General features: G+C 44.7%; 1 protein-coding gene across 1 annotated transcript in view; it reads right to left on the bottom strand.

Annotated features, from left to right (window-relative positions):
* Positions 1-26,762, bottom strand: part of LOC147677583 (chymotrypsinogen 2-like) — a 40,082-nt gene extending 13,320 nt beyond the window's left edge. Inside the window, exons 1-6 of the mRNA XM_086945242.1 lie at positions 26,683-26,762; positions 22,022-22,125; positions 18,315-18,394; positions 9,307-9,385; positions 7,611-7,791; positions 4,149-4,282 (exon numbers count right to left, since the gene is read on the bottom strand). Of these exons, the coding sequence (XP_086801368.1) occupies positions 4,149-4,282; positions 7,611-7,791; positions 9,307-9,385; positions 18,315-18,394; positions 22,022-22,125; positions 26,683-26,734 (630 nt within the window). The 5' untranslated portion in view covers positions 26,735-26,762. The remainder of the gene's footprint in view (positions 1-4,148; positions 4,283-7,610; positions 7,792-9,306; positions 9,386-18,314; positions 18,395-22,021; positions 22,126-26,682) is intronic.
* Positions 26,763-27,542: the final 780 nt, after the last annotated feature.

Genomic DNA, 27,542 nt, shown 5'->3' with positions numbered 1-27,542 from the left:
TAGTTAGGGGCCAGATTTAGCAACACTTTGCACAGGTGCACAGTCAACGAAAGTGACATGAACAGGTGCACAGTGTTAATTTGGAATGTACTATCCAGTGCAAAACGTTTTGCATTACTTTTCATCAAAGGACGTACCCAGGGGAAGTGCATGGGCATGCCCACTCTAACACCTTTGGTTTTTGGCACAACACCCTATCTGCTAAACTTGACTCAGGGCAGACACAAAATTGGAGGAATGCTTTTACTCCTTCAAACTTTTCAGACTTTGCACATGTTGTGTGTGGAAATAGTTTTAACGTTATCTAGGCATAGCATTTCTACTTGAAGGGTCCCTTTCTGTACAAATCCTATGAAAGACTCACAAACACACCTTTGTACTATGGTGCAAAGGTGTGTGCATGGCCCTAGGCAGCCTTTATGTGTGCCAGCGCTTGGGAAGAGAGTAGCAGCATCTATCTTAGTACATGTATTGCAGTCTTGCTCTCGTCCAATCATGCAAAGAGCAGGGTAACCTGAAATATCCGCAAATTTGCTCCTTAGAGCCATAAGATACACTGCTTCTGATTAGTATTCCCGTCATGACTGCTCGTGCCTATTCCTATCCTTTGCAGATTTTATTGTATATTAGGGTGATGCTATAAAAAGAAGGAAAACACGTTTAATCTGAATATTACTATTATTTTTAAAAGGAGTAATGCGACCTTCATCCCAAAATGTATGCAATGTTTAGCCTGTGGACACTGACGCTTGGAGGATGAGCCGCAGCAAGTTCCTGACCCAATTAAATTTGACCACCATTTAGAGTGGACCATGCGGTCCTCTTCAACAAGGTCTAAACATTGCCACCACCCATTTCAACCCTTAGTTACAGTATTGACCAGTGCCTAATTTGACCATGAGGTGCAGGAGGAGCTCATTGGCACTCGTTTTGGGGGGACCAGCACATATTATTCCTCAACAAACTATGTTCCAGAGCAAGAAAAAACAAAACAGCAAAGGGGGACAGAAAGAGCAAGAGAAAGATGACAAAATAATGACAAAGGGAGAAAGCAGGGATTAAAAAATGTAAATGTATTTATAGAGCGCAAATCACTGACCGAGGTCGGTATCTAAGCGCTTGCTTAGGGAACCCATCCTGGTATTCCCCTGTGAGATAACCCCGGCAGGGTATCCACAAGGTGAAAGCCAGGCATCCCGCCGCGAGGGGCTGTTGTGGAAATTAAGCAAGATATTGCCCAGAGTCGCAGAGTGTGAACCCGTGAGTCGAGAAGGCACCGGAGCGAGAATTATCGAGTCCGTGGAATTTTTGAGCCCAAGATCCGCCGAGGCGGGGAATTGAACCCTGGTCAAGGGCCGATCTCAGCTTCCGGGTTTGCCGCCTCTAACCCCTGAGCCACACTTCTCCACAAAATAACCTGCAGGAGTGAGATAAAGAGGCAAGGAGGACCCGATTCACAGAACTAACTTAAGACAAAATCCTAAACTTACTACTTTTGGTATTCAAAGAAGTTAGGCTTTTGTCTCAAATTTGTCTTAAGACAGACTTAAGACAGACTTAAGACAAAATCCTAACTTAAGTCTGTCTTAAGACAAACTTAAGACAAAATCCTAACTTCTGTGAATACCAAAAGTAGTAAGTTTAGGATTTTGTCTTAAGTTAGTTCTGTGAATCGGGCCCGTAGTGTCTTGTGGCGGATTGAAGCGGCATTATGTTGAATAAAAACTACGCAGTCTTGGTATTGGGCTCCTCAACCTTTCAAACATCAACCCCGACCTTCTTAACAAAACTTTGGGCCGCATGACATATTCATTTACAAATGAAAAGGAAATCCGGATTGAAATCTGCCAAGCTGCTACATGTGCCCTACTCATGTCCCTGTTCAATCTAGCAGCACTGTAGTGATGCCTCGAAGAACCAAGAGGCAAAATGAACCGTATCAGGACCATTGCACCCCTGAACCTGGAGGAGTCCCCAAGTTTCCTTTTGCACAAACATGATGTGGTGGAGAAACCCTGAGACTGCTCAGAATGTGGGGGCATTTTTACCCTTTGGACTGTTTTTGAGGCATGCATGCACCCTCCTTCACAAGGGGAATTCCATAGATCCCCTGGCAGTACCACATCATGCATGTTTCCTGTGAGACTCCACAGAATTATAGTTTTACCTGGGTTACTTGCACACTATATGCAAGAAAAAATACACTCAGGCCTCATTTATGGCATTCTGCAGTAAGTGCAATAAGGCACTTAGTTGCATTGATCTAGGCCAAAGTGAAAGGGAAGGACTGCACTGTATTTAGGCAATACGATCCATTCCTGTCCTTACGCATGGTGCTGGTGCCATTTTGGCAGCCTAGCACAAAAGTAGGCACCCTTGCGCCATGGTGGAAGCGTGCCTCCAATGCAGGCAGGATTGCTTTGTGCAGGAAGCGGCTCTATCCTGCAAAAAAACAACCCTACAAGGCGTTTTTCTCTGCAGCACACATGGAAAGAGGGAAAAAACGTGAGAACTCCTTACACCCCGACTCGGGAAGCCTCCGGATTTGGAGCTTCCCCTGGTTTACATTGCATTGTAAATCTGGGGCACCGACAAATTCCATGGGACTTGCAGGGGAAAACCCACCTCAATGACCATGGAACGCCTCCCGGGCGAAGAATAAGACGACGCAGTGATTTGTGCTGCATCGCCTTACTCATGATTCTTGAGGCCACTCAAAGCCGCATACTGTGGCTTTCCTTGGCTTCATAAATCTTTATGAGAGCCCTGTGTCATGCATTTACCTGTTTACATGGTGCAAAGGTGATGCAGGGCTCTCATAAATAAGCCACTTCCTGACCACAAGGAGAGGAACACAGGGTGCTGACCCAGAGTTCCAGGGTGACAGCACCTGATGTTGCTCTCCTGGTACTCAGGCGTACCTAAGGTTTTAATGGCCTCTCAGTCTGTCTCTAACTAAGCACCTCTATTACATTCCACCACCATCTTGTCTTGCCATCTGGCCACGAGAATTGGTTAGTGAGTACCTCCTCCACATTTCCAATGGCGCAAGTTTGTCAGGCCCCTGATTGGCCGTGGATCTCACCGCCCAATTCATGCAAACTATGCCTCTAAATGCTGCCTTTGGTGGCACGTGATGGGACCTTACCAGAGGGAGGCCACAGCTTTTCTCTGCCGAATCCTAAATGAGCGAGTCAAATCATGCCACGGGAATATGAAACTGAGATTTGATATAAAACTCTGTATTCCAGATAGAGGTATGCAGTTGGTTATACTGGCTGGCAGGCAGATAGATGGGCATGAGTCCTATGGAATCTTACTGAGCATAGGGTCAGGTGATTAAATGAGAGGATATATGAGTTAATGGGGCATTTCGAGTTGGGCAATCTGCACATTTCTGAATGACATGGATGGGTCATTTGATTGATGGATCAGTAACTTTGACATGTAAGTAAATACTGAGGGCCTCATTTAGAGATTTTGTGCCGTAGGGTAGGGCAGCGGGCCTTGCTGCTACGCTGCAAGGCAAAAGAAATAGGCAGGAATGTGCTGTATCTATTAGATACAGCGCATTCCTGTCCTTTTCCCCTACGCTGGCGCACAATGGGCTGCCACGCGCCGATACAGGCACCTTTGCTCCATCGTGCAAGGGTGTCTGTGTTGCGGTGATGATTAGTTTTGTGCAGGAAGGGAAACCTTCCTGCGCATAAACAATCACAAGTGGCTTTTTCCTCTTTCTGTGTGCTGCAGAATGTGTCCCTGACACACCCCTTGGGGAGGATTAAGTTGTTGGCGCTGCCTCAGACTTACGATTCTCGTAAATCTGGGGAAGTATCAAAAAGCAATGGATGCTGCTGGGAACGCCCCCAGCAACACCCATGGAAGGCCCCTTTCATGCATGAAAAGGACACATATTTATAGGGCCACGAAAAGCCATGTAACGCTTGTAAAAATGCCAGTGGCACATTGCACCACCTGAACGTCAAAAAAGGGACGTTAAGGGCCTCATAAATGAAGCCCTGAGAGTTACCATTCCAAGAGGTGAACACGACAGACAGAGATGCTGAACAGATACAGTGGACTTGATGGACAGGTGACAAGAGGAGGCTGGGTACACAGACAGCTAGTGAAAGTGCTAGATGTGTTACCATGCAGGAGGAAGCCCCATCAGCTCCGGCGCAGATCATGACGTCAGCGATCTTGTTGCCCCAGTACTGCTTGCACTCAGGGTTGGTCAGGAGTGGCAGGGCTACTTGCTGCAGCTTCTCGGGGGTTTTGCTTGCTGCAAAATAAAAGACAATTACAGCTGCCATTGATCTATAAATACATCCAACGACCCCCAGCAGTTGTAAAGTGCCCAGCACTCCAAAGAAACATGACATGGCTGCTAAATGAAGGCGGGTTTGTTAGGCAAGTTCAACGAATGCCGGCCTCTTAAGGTTGCCCATAAAAGAAGCCAAGAGAACTCTTTCTCCAATTAACCACAATGGCTTCCTACCATAGCCGACATTTTTATATCGATCTACACCTATATCGTGCTTATTTATGAGCGCCTTGCTGCACTTTTGCGCCGCTGCTGCGTCACATTTCGTGATGTAGCGATGGCGTAAACAATGCACCACATTGTGCCATATTTACAATGTGGCGCATCTAGGCAGATGCGTCACCTTATAAAGCCCTGCACTACATTATACAACCCAGCCTCGTAAGAGTGGCATGGTGAAATGTATCAGATTTATCTGCACTACTTCTAGGACGCCACTGCGTCAAAACGTTATGCCTGCCTCATAGCAGGCATAAGGGTGAGGCAGTGCTATGCGTGTGGGCCTGCCTCATGCATTGCTGGAGTTGCGTCTTGCTTGCGACACAACTCCAGCAATGCATAACTTTTGTGCAGACAGACGTGTCAGGTTCCTGATTCACCTGTCACTCCTTGCAACATTGAGCACCATACAGTAAATACAGCGCATCCATCGTGTCGCAAGGAGGGCGCAGTGAAAAAGGTTCCATCGCTGTTATCACGCAGCAATGCATCTGTTTTTATAATTAAGCCCCATTGATTCTACAATATCAACTCCTAACATTATCGAGTTCAGGAGATGTGGAGTTACAAGAGTAAGTTTATAATTCTGCATCTTTGATTACCTTGACAATGTTTATAATCAATACTGTAGAGTGGATGTATATGTGGGTACAAATTCATGAACTCGATATTTTGGCATATCACAAATCTGCCCACTCACAGGTAAGAGTCAAGCAGCAACAATAAACTAGGGATGTTTGAAATTTGTAGAATCATTTTTTTCGTAATTCCACAAAATTCGGTGAAATTGTGCAGACTAGCACACAGCGCTACATTTTATTAAAAATTGCAAACACACAAGCGCTGTAAACAATATCCACTAGCATTCTGTGTTTTTCCCATGCTCCTGTGCCAAAGTGTTCTCGTTTACACCACACTCGTAATATCATATTTTAAGGCATTTCGTGTAACAAGTGTAAAACTATGGGGCATATTATCAAGTCCCTTATCGCCGCATCATCGGCACTTGTCTGCCGATGACGCAGCGATATTTGCATCGCCCTATTATCAAGGCAGCGTTATGTCAATTAACGTGGCTTAAAGCCACCGTAATTGACTTAACGCTGCCTTGGTAATAGGGCCCCTTTCACGATAAACTCATCGTGAAAGGGGGTGTGCAGTGGGTGTTGCGGTGGGCGTTTCACAGCAACACCCATTCACTTTGACGCTGCCACCTATCATCAAGAGAGGCGATAATAGGTGGCAGCGCCGAATTTAAGAACAGGAAAGACCAGTTCTTAAGGTGGCGAAACGAGGAGAAATGCTTCATTTCTCCTCTTTTTTTTGCTTTTTCCATGTGTGCTGCGTTGTGCAGCACACATGGAAAAAGCCAAATGCCAAGGTTTGTTTATGTACAGGAAGGTGTCCCTTCCTGGACATAAACAAACCTCTTTTTAAAAATGCCAATTTGTAACTTACATGTGTGCTGCATGAAGCAGCAACATGTAAGTTACAAAATGGCATTTAAGCATTGTTTATGTGCAGGAAGGAACACCTTCCTGTACATAAACAAACCTTCCCTGCCTGCGCTGGCGTTAAGTTGTAAAACTTATCGCCATCGCAGGGGGGAACGCTAGGCTGCACCATATCCTTGGTAATATGGTGCAGCCTGGCGCTTCCGAAGTGGCGAAGAGAGGCGTTAACCCAAGGCAGCTAACACCTCTCTTCGCCACTTTGTTGGTAATATGCCCCTAAATCACTAAAATAGATCGAGATTATGCCAGTGTGTTGTAAAAATCGTCCTGGCCTAGAATAGCCCAGGATGAAATTGTGAATTCTGATGCAGAAGTCTCATAACATGGGCATTTTTGATGCGGAATTTACAGTATATGGCATCTAGAGAACATGTGGGAACAACTAAAGGTCCAACATTCCTGCTGAAACAAGTGCCTTCTCCAGCTGTTGCTGCACTGCATGACGTCATTGTAAAACTGTTGGCAGTCGAGCATGCCGGGAAATGGATCTGAAAATGCCTTGGAGTCACACTATGGAACTCTCCGGGGAAACCACCTTCCAACTAACCTCACACTACGGCTCCGGTCCTCCTGGGACCAGGGAACATTTGTCAACTATTGCCTGATTAAAGGTGGATCGGCAGGTGACCGGTTACTTTAGGGTGGGGGCAAGGCAGATAATGTAAATGTAAATGTAAATGTATGAAACTTATATAGCGCAGGACTTACCCTGGGGCATCTCCGCGCTTGCTTAGGGAACCCGTCCTGGTATTCCCCTGTGAGATGACCCTGGAAGGGTCTCCACAAGGTGAAAGCCAGGCATCCCGCCGCGAAGGGCCGATGTGGAGATTAAGCAAGCTATTGCCCAGAGTCGCAGAGTGTGAACCCGTGAGTCGAGAAGGCATCAGAGCGAGAATTATCAAATCCGTGGGATTATTGAGCCCAAGACCCGCCGAGGCGGGGAATTGAACCCTGGTCCAGGGCCGAAACTCAAGCTCCAGGTCTGCCGCCTCAATCCTGACAGGCCTGCAGGTATTTGACAGTGGGACTGGAAATGTAAGTAAGTAACCTGGAATGGGTGAAAGATTTCGGCTTTCTTTCGACAAAGATGGACGTAGCAACGGTGACGTGGCATCCAAGACTTTTATCATGCAATTTCAAAATGTCTGCGTTTAAGCAATGTAAAAAATACCCATGATGCGTGTAGGAGGGAGAAAAGAAGTATCATTGCTGTGGTCACACGAAGCCCCCGCCCCGTACTGAAGGAGTTGTCTGCACAGTAATGAAACGAGTAGAAACTGTCAGTAGGCGCTCCACTGTTCTACTCTTCGTGGTGTCAATCAGAAGCCGAGAATGAGTAGTTGGTTCGAACTTTATATGTGACTTGTCAGTCATATCAAGACCTCTCAAACATGTTCAACAATCACTGACTGGCTGGGCCGGTCACTGCCCTGTGTAATAAAGAAGTGAAGGGTCTGCATAAGGCTGTGCCCTAGCCCTTGAGACTAGAAACCATCCCTTCATACATGAAGTCTGGCGCCAGGTCCACAGGGACAATACTCCACCGTACGTACCGCTGGAATCAGTCAGGCCCCATCCGGTGGTGACACACCTCAAGCCACCGCTGAAGCTGTCAGTTGAGTCCGCCAGGCAAACGGGGGACACTCGGGCAGTCAGCTGGGCGGGAGATGCCAGCTTCAAGAGGGTGATGTCATTCTTGATGGTGAACATGCTGAACTGGGGGTGCTTGAAGACCTAAAACGGAGGAAGAGAGAGGAAACAAAGACGTCACACATACAAAGTACAGAGAGGAGGACATAGAGAATTGCGCGTGTGGCTCAATGCGCAGTGACCAGCTCTTTCACCCAGGGCTTTAAGTCAGCCAGGTCTTGCCGGTGCTGATCACCAGCAGTTCTAAAAAAAAACAGGGGGCATATTATCAAGACAGGCGATACAATTATCGCCGCTTTAGCGGCAGAATACTGCTGCTAAAACGGTGATAATGGGCTATATAATATGCTCTATGGGATTCCAATTGAAGCCCGTGTTAGATGTGAAGGACATCTAACATGAGCTTCAATTGGAATTCCATAGAGCACATTATCAAGCCCATTATCGCTGTTTTAGCGGCAGTTTTCTGCCGCTAAAGCAGCGATAATTTTATCGTCAGTCTTGATAATATGCCCCCAGGTGCTGAGACGGAACCCTATCGGGCCCTCCGCTTTTGCGCTCACCCCCAGGGTGAGGAACACATGTTAACACTGCAGCAGTGCCACCCTTCACTGCCTTTGATGTAACTACAAAGAGATACCTTGGGGCATATTAGCAACAAATAGCGATATTTATCGCTAAATGCGCTTAGCGCATTTTTTTTATCGCTGTCTATAGCCGGATATTATCGCAGAGATAACATTCTATTAGCAACGTTTATCTTTAATGCGGTAAAATATCCGGCGATAGCGGCTCAGTGCGTGAATATTGCTGGAAATCCAGCGATATTCAGGCATTAACGCTAATGGGGACTTAACCTAAATATCCACCTCCTATTGGATTCACAGGTTAAGTCATGGTCTGAGCAGGCGTTAGGTTCTGGCGATAATCGCGCTTAGCGCGACTTTTTTAATCGCACAGCCTGCCTTGCTAAAAGGGGATAGCTGTGTTAGCGACTGCTTTCAGTTGCTAACAGGTTGGGTACGCCCACTTTGCACGTCATTAGCGATAAATATAGCTGACATGCAAAGTTTGCCCCAAATCGGTAGTTATCACCTAAAAGCTGTCGCTAACTGCTGTTAGCGACAGCTTGCTAATAGGGCGATGAAATTATCGCCGCTTTAGCAAGAAAAAGTCCAGCTAAAGCGGCGATAGTGCCCTTGCTAATATCCCCCCTTGTTCTTTCACAGTCTCGTCGTTTCAGAATGGAAGCATTTTCAATGCTATATACAATGAAGCCATAGTTTAAGCAACAAATAACCGTTGAAAAGGAGTAGCCTTGGCTTGTTGTAAGTGTAATGTTACTTGTTGTATCATATAACTGGATGCAATGACAGAAGCAGCAAAATACCAGTCAGGCAGAACATTATGCTAAGCACAGATTTTAGTTTGTGATTTTGAGTCACACCCTTAATTACATCGACCACGCCACTTTTAGAGACCCACTTTTAGAGATCCCCGCCGGTTTTTTCACCCCACTTAAAGGCCTGCTTCTACCTGCCTCAGGGGCGGCAAGTGGAGTTTAGCGAGAGGAGGACCAGGGATCAGCACACCCCTTACCTTGGCAATAGTCATGACCTGTATGTCCTCGCTCGGAGAGGCGTGGTCGAATTCTCCCAGAATCACTCGATGGCTGGTTCTGCAGGATTAACAGAGGACGAGGTGAGTTAGAGATGAGCCACTGGCCAGAGGCAGCATCTAGAGATGTTCTTTACTTCAGTGGCAACAGCTTGTGTATGGTAAATTGTTACCCCGCCCCTGAGTGCCCTACTGTCCTTATTCCTGGGGTCCTGGCCACTCCTCTGCTTTTCTTTAACACACAGCCCTGAAGCTGAAGCGATGGTTTAGGGGCAAAAAGATGGTTGTAAAATCAGTGACCCCTGTCCATTGAGTATTGAGTTGGTCTTCTTGCGTGAATTCAGCCACGCCGCGGTGGACCAGGAGGGGGGGTGTGGGGGGGTCATCACTATTAATAGGAGGGAAGGGGCTTTACTGGAGAGCTGTGGGTGTGTAGACAAAATATTGGAGAACAAATCTTGAGTGGACAAAATATTGGGGCATATTACCAACAACTAGCGATAATTTTTGTCTCTAACTTGTTTAGAGACAAAAATTATCGCCGCACACCGGCGATTTTTATCGCAGATAAACCTTGCTATTAACAAGGTTTATCGCAAATGCGATAAAAAACGGCCGAAATGCATGAATATCGCTGAAAAGTCAGCGATATTCATGCATTATCGAGCAAATGCTCTTAGCCATGTTATCCACCTCCCATTGGATAACATGGCTAAGAACTGCTCAGGGCAGGTGTTAGCTTTTGGAGATATTCCCGCTTAGCGCGAATATCTCCAAAAGTTGGTAATAGGAGATAGCGATTTTAGCGACTGTTTTCAGTCTCTAACATCTTGGCACGCCCACTTTGCATCTCATTAGTGATAAATATCACTGACATGCAAAGTGGGGCCCAAGATGGTCGCTATCTCCTACTAGCTGTCGCCAACTGGTGTTAGCGACAGCTTGGTAATAGGGAGATAATTTTATCTCCGCTTTCTTGGCTTTTAAAGCCAAAAAAGCGGAGCTAAACCCCCTTGATAATATGCCCCATTGTATCAAGAATATAAAGGACAAAAATATCGCCAAGGCACGTTTCCATAGATAAGCAAAGATTTACTATACATAACTCCACATACATGTACCTTGACGATGTATATATCTCTTCAAGGTACGTAGATGTGGAGTTAAGGACAGTAAATCTATAAATCTATACTTACCTATTTGCACTTACCTTCTCAATATTTTTGTCCTCAATATTTTGAACGCAATATTCTGTCACTGCTCTGAGCTGTATAGGTCCAAAACATCCAGGGGCATATTTACAAGCCCCTATCGCCACCAGAACGTCACTTTTAGTGACGTTGTGGTGGCTATAGGGGCTTCACCTTATTTTACAAGGCAGCTTTGTAAATAGGGCCCCCTTTCACTCTATACTTAGCTTGAAAGAGGTGGGCAATGGGTGTTGTGGTTGGCGTTCCACCACAACACCCATTAATTTTGATGCTGCCCCCTATTTACAAGAGTGGCATAAATAGGAGGCAGCTCCAAAATTAAGATCAGGGAAAACCTGGTCTTAACCTGGTGAAATGAGGAGAAGTGCTTTATTTCTCGTTATTTTGCTGTTTCTCTGTGAGCTGCATTGTGCAGAACACATAGAAACAGCAAATCACCATGAATTCATGTTTAAAAAAATTACTTTTTGCACATAAACAATCCAGAATGGAGATTTCAAATTCCTATGTACAATAAGGGAGACCTTCCTGCACATAAACAATAATTCCCTCAACACAGGGGCCTTTGCACTATGGTGCAAGAGTGCCTGTGTGGGTGCTAGGCAGCTGAATTTAGCACCAGCTCAGGGGGAAACGAAGGGGTGCTCCATATTATTGTAAATATGATGCATCCCTGCGTTTCTGCACACCGTTAGCTATTTTGGAGCTAACCCCCTCACCGCCATTTTGTTGTAAATATGCACCTCGTTCTTATCCAGAATAGGGGACTATAGGCGTTGAGTTGAATTCAATACAATCAAAAACCTTCATGCAGGGCTACAGGAGTTATGGAGCGGGGAGGTCCAAATTATGCGGCAGGTATGACTAAATTATGTGGCAAGAAAGTGCGAATCATGCAGTGTAGTGCCTGCATATTTTTGAAGTAGTGTTCACTACTTTATAATTTTTACACATTAGTACTGTATGGACAAAGGTTTCACCACATTAATATCAGGTTAAACATCTAAATACAACAATCTGCATCTGTGCGACAGAAGGGCTTCCCACGCTCAACAACACATGTGGTAGCGTATTTTACTAAGTTTTGATCTGTTTGAGCTGGGAACAAAACTACATTTTTTTATTACATTCTGTAAATTATGCAGTTGGTGATGGATTATGTGACAAGTGCTGCAAATCCCTAGCTATGCGGAAACTGCCTCAGGATCGTATAAATGCAGTTGGCCTGCTTCTAATGGGAGCTTTACAGACATTCGGAAGAAACCATTTAGCCAAACGTCTGGTGTAATGTCCTGCAGCATACTGCCATTTGTGGTAAGAATTTATCTGAGTTTAACCCGTTCCGCGCTGCGCGTATTTTCGCACTGTGCAAATGTTTTATTGAGTGGGCAGAGTTCGTATGGCCGCGGCCGTCCTCCGCACATGCCCACCATGACGTTGGATGGCTGGGGGCCGTCCGAAGCACACAAGGGGTTAAAAGGATACACACAATTTGCGGGAGCCCCATCGATACAATTCTGAGTGCAACAAACTATGCCAAAGATGTAACGCGCACCTCTGCCGTGTAATGGAAGACAATCATAAGGGCGGGCATTGGAGTGTGTAGCAAGTAGGCCATGGGCTCTTTTGAAAGACTGTTACCCAACTTGACAAAGTGGGTCTCTCATGCACTTTGGTCACGGTGCCACTGCACTTGCTGCACTGTGCCCCTGGCTGGTTGGCCTTGAAGTGGGCTGCATAGTCATGAACAGTCATTGTAGCTGAGATGGGTGATTTTGAATACACTCTTAGCCACAGTGCCACATCCTATTAAAACACCTGGAAGACGTTCAACAATCACCAGGAGACTAATGCTCCCTGGGAGGCTTCTGGCCAGTCCAGTGTGTTGGCAGACCCTAGCAAGGCACCCTACGGATATGGGTGCTCCTGAACTTGATCAGTGGGTGAAGCTGGTCAGCTGGTTAGCTGGGGTAAGTGAGTAAACAGCATTCACATAATACAAAGCCTTAGCAGCATCCTTAGGTATGACGTTTGTACACCCTGCTATTAGTCCAGCCAATGTTAGTTTGTGTACTGGGGAGTGAGCGCAGATAGCGTCTAAAAAATTGATGCGACAGAAAAAGGGATTTCATATTTTCTGTTGCATGCATTTTCAGATGCTTTTTGTCAGTACTCACTTCGTCTGGTTTGCTGAGCTGCTTGCTGACTGATCATAATTATGGTGGCCATTTTGTAACAATAAACCGATGAGTATGTAGTATTCTGTTGAAAGATGGACACAATTTCTACAACCATTGGTGAGCGTACAGTAACACTTGGGAGCAAGCAATGGCAAAAACACCTGCAACATGGCAGCAGGAAAGAAAGCAACATTTTTAGGTCTGGCTTGACAGCACAGCTGAAGGTTACCTCATGTTATCAACCAAAAATATCTTTGCGATCTACTGAGAGAAGGGCTTAGACTTTCCCCACATATTGGCTACCCTAAGTACTTGATTTGATTGGCCAGAAGTTGTGTGCTTCCACTAAAAAGAGTGCTTGTATTGTTACTTGTAATCTCCCAGATTACCACAATAGTCTGGGATTTTTCATGTTGCCACCCATTCTAACAAGCCTTGAGGTTTTTCACTGTGATGATTCTTGCTAGGCCCTATTGAAAGGGGATGTGTATTTCCTGGCAAACTGTATTTTTCTACATATTTGTAATTTTATAACTGTACTCATGATGGTTGCCAGTTTATGTGCACTTGGATAGGACTCTGTTGGTTATGGTGTCACGCCAATGGTAAAGGCTGTAGGCTTTATAGATTCTCTGTGAACAGGTATGCCAGATTCTATAGATTTGGCCATATTATTGGAAACATTATGAGAAAGCCAGTACCTCTGACCTGGGTGGTTCTAGCGGTACAGATATATACAGTGATTATCTTAGCCCACTTTATCTTTGTGGCTGATGGCGTGGTAACTCGCCTACTGTAAGTGTTCAATTTCCTTCAGCAAAAACGAAAAGATGGGGGGATTCTAAATTGAAATAGGCACTAACAAGAATTGCTGAACTGAATCTAGGGATGTACAGAATTTAGACTAACACACTTTTTCAAAATGTATTAATTTCATATAAACTCAAAAAACATACGACATATGCAACATTGTGGCTCACAATCAATAAAAAATATATACACACAAACTATTGACAAATCATAGAATGTACAAGGTGAAAAAGGTGTCCACAAAAGACGGAGAGCTAGCCCTTATTTGAGGGCACAAAAGAAAACACTGTCTATAGGTACCAGAATCTATTCCATTTAGACTGTCTAGTGTATTTCTAAAGATAATTTGTTGAAACAAAAATTATGTGGTCTTCGCCCAGTCTGGGTAATTGTCTTTGTCTCATGACTAATAAAGTAATCAATGGTTTTGGTCCTAGATTGTAAGGGCGATGCGTTTCGGCATCAAAATTGTGACCTCTTCAGAACAAAGCAAGACTAGGATTACCCAAATTGCATGTCTCAACCGATGTTTATGGGGTGCATATGGTCGTAGTATGGATATGCCATCACAAAATATAAGTATATATCAGTACTCCGAAAAGTGGACCAAGAACCTCATGTGGCAAAGGTACAGAGGGAGGCACGGTATAACAGCTGCAGCCATCACAGCACCATGAGTGAGCACAACTGCCACAAGGGACCTGACCGGACAGACCCGGCACCACCGCTGGTAGTTAGAACGTAGATGAGAGAATAATCACCAGCTGAGATTTCCTACTTACCTTTGTTGCAGTTAGGTCTGCTGAACAAAGTAACTTAAATCTTGATCTCGGAGGGTTGCGTGGATCCGCGTAGGCCATGCGTTGCCTAACCGAGGCGATGAGTTGGTTCTGAGATGCGATGAGGCCGTGGTGCGAGGTCTTGATGTGTCGAAGTTAAGGATCCTGTTGATGGGGCTTGTGATGTGAAGTCTGGTGTCAAGGATGAAAGGCGCAGCTGAGGGGCTGCGTCCGTTCGATGAGCGGTGAATCTGGGATGCAAAGTTTCATCATCTTCATCAAAGATGCTGTCGACGATGGATGCAAGAAGCTTGCCCAGGGAACAATGTTGCGCAGCAGCCATTCCAAAGATGATGTGATGGTCTCAAGATGTGGGTTGCAGCGGTGATGCAAGTCTTTTGCGACAGGTCCAATCCACGCAGCAGCTACAATGCAGCAGTTCTACTCTGGAATGCGCCACTCAGCCGAGAAGTTGCGTTGGTTCTGCTCGTGGATGTATCACTCAGCAGATAAGATGCATCAGTTCCACTGGCAAGCACCATAGGCCTGCTTCCAAGGGTCTAGGTCTGGGGAGGCACCACTAGGCAGGGCAGACTCACAGATGTCAGAGTCCAGGTACAGGGGTTGGAAGCCTTGTATGTTCCTGAGGCTTCAGATCAGAAGGCCAGCCTCTAGCCCTTGGAGTCACTCTGGGTTCTGGGGTCGAGTGATGCAGTTCCAATCCTTTTCACCCAGGCAGGAGGGCAGCAGACCAGCTGGTCGGCACAGCAAAGCAGGAGTCCAGCAGAGTAGTAGTCCAGCAGAGTGGCCGCCCCTCAGCAGTGCAGTAGTCCTTCTTCCTGGCAGAGTATCCACAGGTCCAGAAGTGTACTGAATTGGGGATGTCTGAGGTCCAGTACTTATACCAAGTGGTGTCTTTGAAGTGGGGGAGACTCCAAAGACATGCATTTGAAGTGCACATAGGCTTCCCTATCTGCCCTGGCAACAGACTCACTAAAGAAGGTATGAAGCCTTTGTGTGTAGACTGGACACAGCCTATTTGGTTGTAAGTGAGGCTGTACCTAGCTCCTTCCTCCCATCCTGTCAGAGATGGCCCACTGAGACACACTTATGCTCCCATTGGGTATGGCTGTCTTGGAGCAATACATAACCATAAAAAACATTATTGTTCAGTTTATTAAAGCTTACAATTTATTCAAGAGATCAAAAGTTAAAACATTGTGCTATAAAATCCATGTTTACATATATTTGTACAGTTAGCCTTCATCTGTTATACAAATTTAACACACCTAATCCCCTAAACAAGTACCAGATTAAAAGGGTTAATAATGAATTTACAATATAAAACAAGCGAGATTCTTCACGCAACAAGTGCAAGGCTAAATTGGAGAATCAGAAGAATCAGCAGACATGCTACATAATAGCTTTGTTAATGCCATAAAATTTCGTAGTGCTTAACATGAGTCCCCTGTTGTCATACAGAGGGCAAGAATCACAAATTAGGCTTACAAATGTAAAATCGTAATAGGTCAAATACTCAAGGAAAGGTGCTTAGTGCTTGAATTGGTTAGCAATTCATCAAGAACACAAGGAGTAAAAACTACAAAGAGTAAAACATAGCTGTCCTGATGCGATTCTTCTTTATCATTAGTTTAAAAAATTCATTGTAGGCCAAATGCTGAAGGAAAGGTGCTTAGTGCGTACACTGGTTAGCAAGGCATCATACTAAAACACTAAAGATAAAAACTGCTAAGACTAAAGCGTAATGGCTGTCCTTATGTGATACTTCTGGGAGAAAGTTGTTATTGCTTTGAAATTGGGTCCGCCATCATGGGGACCAAAAAGAAGATATCTATTTATCAAAAGACAAAGCAACCAGGAACTTAATACAGCATACTCCTTTTTTAACACTTTCTTTGTCAATTTTGAATCTGCAATGCACATAAACTTGAGGAATTTCCCATAGAAAAAAGAAAGTCATGTTCTGTTCATTAAATTTGTCTAACAATATTTGTGTGCAAGTTATTACATTCAAAGAAAGTTTGCCCTTCAGAAGACTTGTCTAAAAATATTACAATTCACTTAAGTGAATTATGAAGAATATGTGAATAAATCACAAGGGCTAATGACCATTAACTTATTGGTGTTTTTTTGTTGAGCCAGTACACAAATCAGGGAGCTAGATCTTTTGCTTACATTATATTGTTAAGAGGCCTACTCTAGTTGTCATTAAGTGTCCAACCCCTTTCTTTTATAAAACATTCTAAATTTGGCATTTCCAGAATTGCAGTTTAAAATCTGACTTCAACATTAGTTTGAATTTTAAATTGTGATATCAAATACAACAGACAGGAAGGGTTTATCTCTTTCCAATTGGGAATTACACTTTTAAAATATAATAAGTTAATCCCAATGTTATCTTATGATGGAGATAGGTCTTGCAATAATGAAAAATGAATTCAAACGTTTTTCACTACAAGGACATGTAAAACTTAAAAGTACATGTCCTGCTTTTTAAATACATTGCACCATGCCCTCTGGATTGTTCAGAAATACCCTAGGGGTGACTTATATGTATTTAAAAGGAAGATTTGGACCTGGCAAAAGGATTATTTTGCCAGGTCAAAATGGCAGTTTAAACTGCACACACAGGCTCTGCAATGGCAGGCCTGAGGCATGTTTAAAGGGCTACTTAAGTGGGTGACACAATCAGTGCCATAGGTCCACTAGTAACATTACAGGCCCCTGGCACATGTATTGCCCCAATACTATGGACTTATAAATAAATTAAATATGCCAATTGGGTATAAGCCAAAATTACTACGTTTAGAGAGAGCACATGCATATTAGCACTATTTAGCAGTGGTAAAGTGCTCAGAGTCTTAGGACCAGCAAAAGCAAATTCAGCAAAAAGTGGAGGAGGAAGGCAAAAAGTTTGGGGTGACTTGTCAGAGAGGGAAATTTTTTAACACGCATGTGGTAATGTTTCAGTCCATATTAGTAATTTGCTATCTTACCCTGTGAATGACGGCATTTTCTGATCATGTGCGCACATTTTCATGAAAATCAGCGTGTTTTAGTGTCAGGGCTGGTTGGCCAGTCCTCTATTTTTTTTTCCTTCTATTGTTCCCCTCGAATTTGTTTTCATCTCTCTTTTCATGTAACATTTTCTTAAGTGGATGCTACAGCTCCCCGGGCAGTGTTAAGGAACAGCTTTTTTGTTATTCATTTCATCCATGTTGCTACTTCCTCTAAACAAGGCAGCCATTATGGAATACTGCTGTCCATAGGGTATCATTCTTTTATCATTCCAAGATGGCCAGCATGTTGGTTTTGAATGTGGCGGCCATGCTGGTACTTTAAAACAAAAATAGGCTGTGTACACTACCACTGCAAGCTGGGCACCTACTGCTGTTTTAGATGAGGTATTCCAAGCATATGCCCACATCTTTAATAACAGCATGATTATATTGTAATTTTAAGTTTTGTGTGTGATTTATGATTGCTTCAGAGGTTGAATATATTAATGAGCCAGCCGATAGATGAATGAATGCATGATGGACAAGGTGACTGACATTATCCATCTATGATGACTTATTGAGTGCTTAAACCTATCAGTGACATAAAAAGCACTTTTATTCATAAGCTAGACCCATTGGCATTGCCATGCTTCTTTTCTGCAGCATCTATTTTTCAGACTCCTTTATCGCCTTTTACTCCCCCATTCTACTGGGCTGCTAACAGACTTAAACTAATCTCTTATAATTTCCAGTGCAGCTGAAGGACTGACCAGCCAATATTAAAATGACCACATCAATATACTCTGGTGGCTGAGCCAAGATGTGATTGACTATGTTGCATAGCAAGTGTCCACGGTCTCAAGGCAAAAAATACCCACTGGTTGAAGGTGGCTGACGAAGCCCCTTAAAGTAAGCATAGAATGCAGTACGTGCTCGATGAATGGCACAAGTGCCTTACAGGTGAAACCTTAAAATCACATCATATAATACCTGACGTTGCAGTGGGCTGCAGTCACCACCCAATTCTCGTTAACAAGAGAGCCACCGCAGAAGTGGAATCCAGTGCTGTCCTGAAAAATAGAAGGGATTGTTAGCAACAGATCTCAATGATTGACGATGCCAGTTGCTCACCTTGACTCAGTGGTGTTGTTACCACAGTGTAGGGTGTCTTGGAGAACTTGTAGTGTGCATGCATTTTCTCGGATAGCACTGCAAACCCCCACATTTCTACACTGAATATTACACCTTCTGAGGGTCATAGCAGAATTTTGGGACAGACTCACCTACAACACGCAGGCTGCCCTCTTATAAATCTGAGTGTTAGTGGGACTTTGTTAGTTATGGTGAAGAAAGAGACAAGAAGTTTTAAGTTTTCTGTACTCTCTACGCTCCTATGTTAAGCTCTGTATCTACTCTCAACACTTTTCTTTTTTCTGTGAGCACATAAGAACTCATTGAGTAAAAGGTGTTTCAGCATTCTTAGAGTCTGAGGGGTCTATTTACTATAGCCTTATAGCCCATCGTAGAGGGCTATACCAGCTATTAAAGGCCCTCTCCAGCGTTAAAGGCCCGAGCTGAAGGCGAGGGCCTTTAACAAGGGAGAGGAACTTTAATAGCTGGTATAGCCCGGCTATGAAGGGCTATAAGGCTATTAGAACATTCTGAAACTAGAGGGCAGAATGTTCTAATAAAAAAGAACAAAGCCTTATGGGAGCGTGAGGGGATTGGAATCCCCTCAGGCTCCCTGAAGCCTTTGTTCACAGCCAGAGCTGTGAACAAAGAAACATTGGAATGTTGGAGCTCCAGGATTATACCAGCCATTATAAGCCCGGAGCACTCCATTGTTTTGAATGGAGCTCCCAACATTCCAATGTTCTAATAAGATTTAAAGCAATGTTTGCATCACAAAAGTGACGCAAATTGGAGAAAAATCTTTTTGACCTATTTACCTTCCACGGTTAAACTTGTTTATCGCTGGAAAATCACTTGAAAGTAACGCAAAGCAGCACTATGCGCTGCTTTGCATTACTTAGCACCAAGGGGGCATTCCATGAGTGGTGCATGGGCATCCCCATGCAACCATCCAAGCGTTATGACGCTAAGCCCTATTTTCTTAAAAAAGTAGGAGGAGCAATGCTTTCACTTCTCCTTCCCTTTCTGACTCCGCATGTGTGCTGCACTGTAAAGCACACATACAACGTGGGAAATAGTTTAAAGTTAGTCTGAGCACAGTATTCACGCAGACACCCTAGCACTATGGTGCAAAGGGGTGATTGTGGTGCACGGCAGCTAATTTCAACACCAGAGCTAGGGAGAGGGTAGGAGGGTGCCATATTTCTGTAAATATGGTACTCTCCTGCTCTCTTCTTCTCGCGCAACCCAGCACAACTTTTTTACCTACTGAGCTGCGTTGCGTTAAAATTTGGTAAGTCTGCCCCTGAGTGTCCGAAGATACGCCACCACCACATCGCTTAAAGGTTTTCAGGGAAAACTGAGATGTGAGTCATGCGGTCGGCTCATACGTTACTTCTAAATACAGACATCAAAGCAGGGTTTCATCTTCGGAAGTAACATGTCTAATGTCATCCACACACTGAGGGGAGTCATATTTCTTAACAAATCATGCAGGGCAGCAACTCTCCTTGCTGCACTGCAGGATAGGGAAAGAGCAGGAATGTGCCGTACTTAACACTGTATGGAACATTCCTGCCTTTTCCCAAAGTTGTTGCACTATGTGCTGCCTAGTGCCAACACAGACACCCTTGCACCATGGTGCAAGGGTACCTCCGTTGGACGCAGGATTGCTTTTGTGCAGGAAGGCGCCTCTTCCTGAACATAAACAATCCTAAGAGACCTTTTCCTCTGCTGCAGCAATAGGAAGAGGAAACAACGAGGAGAAATAAGGTTATCCCCCCCCCCCGTTGTGCCGCTTGGGGGAAAGTCTACAGTTCTGACGCATTCCTAGTTCTATCGGGAATTCGCCAGAATACATTGTTAGATGCTTGGGAACACCCATGCTCTACCCATGTAATGCCCTCACCACGCATTGTACCGCAAGGCAGTGACTTGCGCTGCCTTGCGTTACACTAGATTTACCAAGCCACGCAGGGTGGCCTTGCATGGCCTAATAAACCTCATTGTAGGTTTTTCACCGCCCTTTGTGGCTCAGGGCGACACAAAACCTGAAATAATTATCCCTCTGGGAGTTTCCTCATGGGGACATTTGAGGACATTCTTCTTGTCTCATCTGTTTTAGACTATTTCATAAAGTTTTCCCTGATTTCTCCTACACAACACTTCGGGGCACCTTTATCAATATTCCATGCAGCGCAGCAAGTCACCTTGCGGCGATAAGGGAAAGGGAACGGCCAGGAATGCGCCATATTTAACATCATACTATGCTTTCCTGTCCTCTCCTTGTGCTGGTGCACAATGTGCTGCCTTGTGCCAACACAGGGACCCTGTGGTGCGAGGGTTCGTTCATTGCAGGCAGCATTGTTTTTGTGCAGGAAGGGACACCTTTCTGCACAAAACAATCCTCTGAGGCATTTTCCTCTTTCTATGTCATAGAAAGAGTTAAGAATTAGTAGAAGTAACGATATTTCTCCTTATTACGCCTCACTTGGGGAGGCACAGCATTTTGACACTTTCCCAGGTCTAGCATTAACCCCTTAAGCGCTGCCGTCGGCCAACGGTCATCGCGAGCACTACCTTGCCAGTGCTGCACACGACCGTTGGCCGACGGGCCAGCGCTCGTTATTCGAACGTTCAGCACTGGGTGCTGAACGTTCGACGCAGCTATGAGGCTAATGGAAAATCTAAGAATGCTTCAGAATCCATGAGCAGATGTGTAGGAAGCCCCACGCTCCACCCATGGAACGCCTCCCTCGGGAAGAGTAACACACACTGATTTGCGCTTCATTACATTACTCTAGAATCATCAGGCCACTCCGGGCCGTGCAAGGTGGCCTTGTTTGGCTTGATAAATCTTGCTTAGTAGTTGCGTCACTCTTGCACCCCATTGTGTGGCGCAAGGGCATCACAACACTATGATAAATTTGCCCCAAGTCTGCTAACAATTGGCTCCGTGCAAGGCGACCCCTCTGCTAGCAACACGTGTGAACAATGTAATAATAATTAGTCAAATGTCAGTTTCCGTTTGCTTTCACCAGTTGAAGCACACCGAATGAGCTTTTCTCTCGCTCCTCTCAGAAGGTAACTTTTGCACCCTCAGATGGGGCAATTCAACAAATGCCTCTGTATGCCTATCAGAGGGCTTTCCCAAGCAGGGGTGTGGCTTGGGGTGCGGTTGGGGTGTTCCACCCTCTTATAAATGTATTTTCTGGTAAATATTCGGGTATGGGGGCTTTCAGTCAGGTATGGTGAGATGTCTGTTGGATTTCACCAGGAATATACACAGAGAAAAATGCACACACTCTATCCCTCTCTCTGTTTTGGAAGTCTTCAAAAAATTTTATTTTACAAAATATTCTGGTTTCTCTTACTTAGGACTCATTCCAATCCGCAATCCTCTTTCTTTCCATGTCATGTGCCCTGCTTGTCCTAATATGTATTTTCACATTATATGATTGTTCTAAAATCTGAAGCTCTTATTGGCCAAGCTACGCCCTGGTAACTAAGGGGTCCATCGCCAAATTTTAGTGCATTACTGACAAGACAAAAAGTCGGCTTCTCACCTGCAGTGACACCTGCCAGGGCCAGGATCCGGGCACGGCCTCCTCACCGTTCACAATCCTGGCATAGCCGGAGAGGACAGGCTTGATGGCGGGAACACCGCAGCCTGAGAAAAGCAAGGCAAGACATCTGTGACATCCGCGGCAGATTCATGCATGACAAACACTTGCAGCGGTACATGCAGGAGAAAAGAAACCCTCTGTGGGCTCAGAAGGGATGCAGCGTCTGCCCTAACTCCACAATGCATTTAATGGACACTGCTTACTATACTGAAAGGCCTGCCCAGTGACACTGGACAAAGGTGCATTTTGCCCTGGGGCAGCCTTGTTCAATGATGCTAAACAACCCTATCATGCCTCCTGGAGCAGCCCTCTGGACTGGTGCTGATGCAGACATGCCCACTGTGAAGAGACCTACCATTCCAATTGGCAGAGGTGCTGTCCGACCCACCCCTCGATACTCACTCCTAAAGGGGCGCCTCTAACCACTTGGGCTGGAAAAGCTTAGGTGCTGGTTATGCGCCATGTAAACCATCCCTACTTCCTGGTGATAGGACTGGCCTACTGGCTAGCAGTAGGAGACTGTCATGACCATACGTAGAATACAGGTTATACATAGACACAGCACGGGTTATGAATGAATAGGTGAGGTTATGAGTCTTAGGGACAACATCTCCCAGAAGATCTGGGGAGAAGCGAACACTTTCAGCACCAATCACGAGACTACATAAGCTCCACCTTCACATGATCAGGTGCTTGTCGAACTGTATTCAAACGGCTTCAGTGAACCTTGCCAGTCGGCCGCGCTGGAGCGCTTGCCTATTGACTGCCTTTCTGAACACGACCGCGCTAGTGCGAATTTGTTCCTTGTAGCATTAATGGTTACGGATATGCTCTCAGGAGGTTCCATGACAGGGGATAAGGTTGCTTAGCTTCAGAACATCACCTCGCCGTTCTCAGGACCTAAGGTTAGGGACCTTCTGTCTGTACCTGACCCAGACCCTACTAGACGAGCCCTGCCAAACAGCCTTTACTAAGACAACAAGATTTAGCTTCATCACATGTTCCCTATTTATTAAATCTAATACAAGTCGGCCAGCTTCTTATGATGCTAATATTTTGTTGTGATTAAGAACTAGTAGCCAAAGAGTATCTTTGTCGTTTCTTTATTGGTCTAAGATACAGGATGGAAATCATGTACTTCAGCCCCGCCGGGAGCAGCCTGCCTGCTGCTCAGCCCATCTTCTACTGTCACACCTCACCACACAGGCACCCAAACATTCCAGTCCTCTCCATCACCCCAACATTCCACTCAGAACACTCACACTGGCTGAGCAGCTAGGAGCCAAAGTAACAGGAGAGATGCATGAGAGCCTAAGAAGTATATAACATAGCCTCCCCCTTTGAAACAGAAACTAAAATGAAGTTACTAAGTGGGGACAACTGTTCACCAAAATGTACACATGAAGAAAATAGTTCAGAACCCTAGGATGTAAGGTAAAACCAAACATCTCTGGAGAAACTGAACAGTAAAGATCGCAGCGAGGATGATTAAATAGATACACAAGAATTGTCACCCATTCCCCCATTATAAAACATATTAAAAAGAAGAAACAATGTTAAATAAAATGTCACAGGAAACTAGCCAGTTGACCAGGAAGTACTGAAAAGCACTAAATGATAAACTGATACACATCCAGGCTCATGAAAACACAGCAGACATGGGTGTGAAGCACCCGCCTTACATCTCAATACAGGGCAGACAAATGTAACGAGTAGCCATGGGTGACACGCACCCCCCGAACCCTATCACTAATGTTAGGGACACAAGAGGGTAAAAAATAGACATGGGTGTACTGCACCCCATACAGAGATCCCTCATGTAAGGAATTGAAAAGTATATGTGAAAATGGGACTAAAACCTATCTTGACACCACTCATGCAAGGGCCAATTAATTGCAGAAATGGGACAATTACCCATAAAGGCATCCCTTGTTTAAGGGGTTTTATTGTAACTTGTGTAAATGGGACTGACACCCATTTAGCCACCACTCTTCTAAGGGTCCGAAAATAATAGAAATGGACGACAACTCATATTGACATCCCTCATGTAAGGGTTTGTCATGTGGTGCCTAAAAATAGGACTAAAACCCATTTCCATCCCTCATGTAAGGGAATGAAACGTGCAATGCAAATTCAGGCCAATTTCACCCATATGACAATCCCTCCAGGAAAGGTGTATAACTACAAACCTAGAGATGGGTGACCACCACTCACTAAAACATTAAGACCACTCTCATGTAAGAGTACCTAGACTAACCAAAGAAAATGGGCCACTCCGGCCCATAACACAATCCCAAGAGTAAGGGATATGTATGGTCAAATGCAGCAGCGTACCATGAAATGTAATGTAAAATGTCAGTTTCACAACCGTGCGTAAAAGAGAACATGCAGCCATACAAACATAGCCAAACCACCAAAAAGAGTTTCTCCTGTAAAAATCTTGAAGTTCATTTAGACCAACAATGAATAATTTTACTAGACCAACCACATCTATGTCGCTGCATCACCACAGTAGCGACACTTTTGAGCAGAAATACACTTGCGAACACTATAAAAGCACTCCATATGTTGCAGCAGAAACCATCCAAAGAAAAAAAAACTTTGTTCATCACTAAAGACAATCATGCAGAAGCAAAGTGTGACTTGGCAAAATAAACACTTTGCCAGTGAGCAAGCTCTCCCCCAAATAACATCACTCTAGGCACACAGTGTTGTATTGCGCACCTCATAAATAGTCTTTCTCCGCAGTGGAAAGGAAAAGAAAACGTTATGCCCAGTCATAGCTAGATACTAGAACCAATACGCCTGCATTAGAAAAACTGACAATGGTGAGAAACTTCTCCTCCCACCGCACCCGCCACCCTACCGCTCTTACCTGCATGGGCCGCGCCTGATATACACTCTGGTCTACGAGCAGGCTTGCACACAGTGACAGATACTGACACTGTCAAGCCCACTGCTCAGGTAACCACCCGTACCACTGGTAATGGACCACCCTTAAGCATTGTTACTGGAAGAGGGCAGCGCTTCACACTGGTACCAAGGTATTCACCCGATAAGAGGTTTAATCAACTCTGAAGCCAAGAAGGCTCCCATCAACGAGCTACAGAAAAGAGACGTCATTGCCCTGCAGGAAACCTGGGCTTTCCACTCGTCTCCCTAATCAGACTCCATAGTTTACAAAGCTCCAGCACCAGCTTCACAGGCAGGCGGCCATGGCTCTGGCAGTGTGTCGATTTATGTGAATAAAGAATTGGGGGCTACAAATCTTACCGTCCCAAGGTTCGAACTTGTACTTGGGACAGAAGAAGCTTCGTCACATGTACAGCCATTGCTTGGAACCTCCAATCCATTCACAATAAATCCCTGCCCAGACTGTTATCTTTCAGGAAAGCGTTAAAAACCTGGCTTTTCTGTAATCAGTCGTTTTTCCTATCCTGTTCAGCAGAGCCAGCGCCAAGACACCTCTGGGTAATCGAGCGCTTTAAAAGTAGCCTTAAAACTAGCATTAAATATGGCACCTTCCTGCCCTCTCCCTGTCACGCAAGCACGCATAAAGGGTTCACGCTGCGCTGCTTTGTGTGAGGTTTTGATAACTATGCCCCAGGATGACTACGTAGTCACTATTCGCTGCACCACTTGTCATGATAACCACATGCCTGGGCGATATTTCAATTACGCTACCATTATCTATGTAATTTTCACCATTCCAAGTTACACTTTTTGCATGAAATTCTGCCATTATACCAAACGGCCTAATTGAGATTTACTTGGATCAAAAGTATCCCATTGAGGGATCTCGTGAACTACACGAATTGACAGAACAGTTGTTCACTATCCTTTTGTTTTTTCGCTTTTTATGTAGCGCAAAGTGGCCCTCACGTCAGTTTTGGACAGGAGGATGCACTTCTTGTTAAACAAAAAAGCACACAAATGCCAGATTTGCATTTTGCATAATGTTGCATCATTTGTCAGATATTTTGTGGAATTACACAAAAAGTAATTACGCAAATTTCACACACCGTTAATAACCATGCAACGATGAAGCGAATGAATGAAATCTAGTTTCAATGCTCCCACACCACGCAATGTAATTTGCCTTCATGATTCTTTGAGGGCTCCCATCATCAATATACGTCGATTCACAAAAGGCATGGCATTCAATCAGCAGCTAGCGCTTGACTGAAAATATGAGCAGGAAGCAGCACATTGATTGGATGAGCTCACCAGCCAGACAATGCTAGTGTCAAGAAGGGAATCACTACAAGGTCTGAAAGCAGAATGTCTGTCTGTGATCCTCCCTACAGATACCTCATACGGTTGCATGACGTTACAACGCTACAACGCATGCTTTTACCATGCATGGTGGTATGCGTAGTAAAACCTGCGTGGTAAAAGTTGCGTTGTAAAGGATGTTTCCCACCTCATACTAGCCTGATGGTGAAGAGCATCTCATGCTAACAAGTACTGTTTGATCAGAATCTCACAGGCAATGTGCTCTTTGGCCTGACAGGCCCGGCTTGTGAAAGCACTGCCACTACAAGAATACCCTTACCTTCTAGGTGGAGCTTTCCCTTTCAAGGAAAGTCAGTGGAACTTACCATACGCAGCCCCAAAGAGGGCGACACAGGACAGGAGCCACAGGAATGCCATGTTTCTTTGGGGTCAGTATCAACTGGGCATTGATCAAGGATCCTCAGCTCCTTTTATGTCTTCAATTGGCCAATCAACGAAGAGCTCCATTTTTAGCTGTCTTAACAGATCAAGGTTGTGGAAAAGGTGTGAGAAGGGGGCCTGCAGTCTCTTATCAAGAAACCTTGGGCAGATAGCAAGAGCTTGTTTAAAGAACGTGCATTTCCAGGAAAATATTTAACAGCAATGTTAGGAAACATTAGTTACACAGACGATGGTAGGATGTGGCTACGGTTAGGTCAGAGATTCTATTGAAAACCGGTTTATGTTTTCTTAATAACTTTGGTGCCATTCAACAAATCTGCATGAAACTTTCTTTTAAAAAGGTAATCCAATTTGATTCAGCACTGTCAATTTCGTGCACATCTGTCAAGTGGGAGGGGTAGAGATGAAAAGGGGAAGGAGGTCATAAAAGACACATTTCTCATTGTTCTCCCATAGGAAATTTCGCTACATTTAATTGGCTGACTGGAATTACACCAAATTTGTCAATAAAATGTACTCATGGAAATACCTTTGCTTGGTTTGGTCTAAATCCATTCAGTAGTTTTTGAGAAATTAGCATTACAAAAATGCATGAGGTGGGCTTAAAGGGGCGTATTTACAAGGGAATTGCGCCACAGGAGCGTCACTTTGAACAACGTTCCTGTGGGGCAATGCCCTGCCTCATATTTATAAAGTGGCGTTAAACTTTGTAAATATGGTACCCTTTAATGCAGATATCTGCGTGAAAGGGACGTGCATTGTGTGTTGTTGTGGGCGTTTCACT

This window comes from Lissotriton vulgaris, chromosome 12, assembly GCF_964263255.1.
Source record: "Lissotriton vulgaris chromosome 12, aLisVul1.2, whole genome shotgun sequence".
NCBI classification, from domain to species: domain Eukaryota; kingdom Metazoa; phylum Chordata; class Amphibia; order Caudata; family Salamandridae; genus Lissotriton; species Lissotriton vulgaris.
The sequence above is the reverse complement of the archived record's forward strand: the minus strand, read 5'-3'. Positions and strand labels throughout refer to the sequence as shown.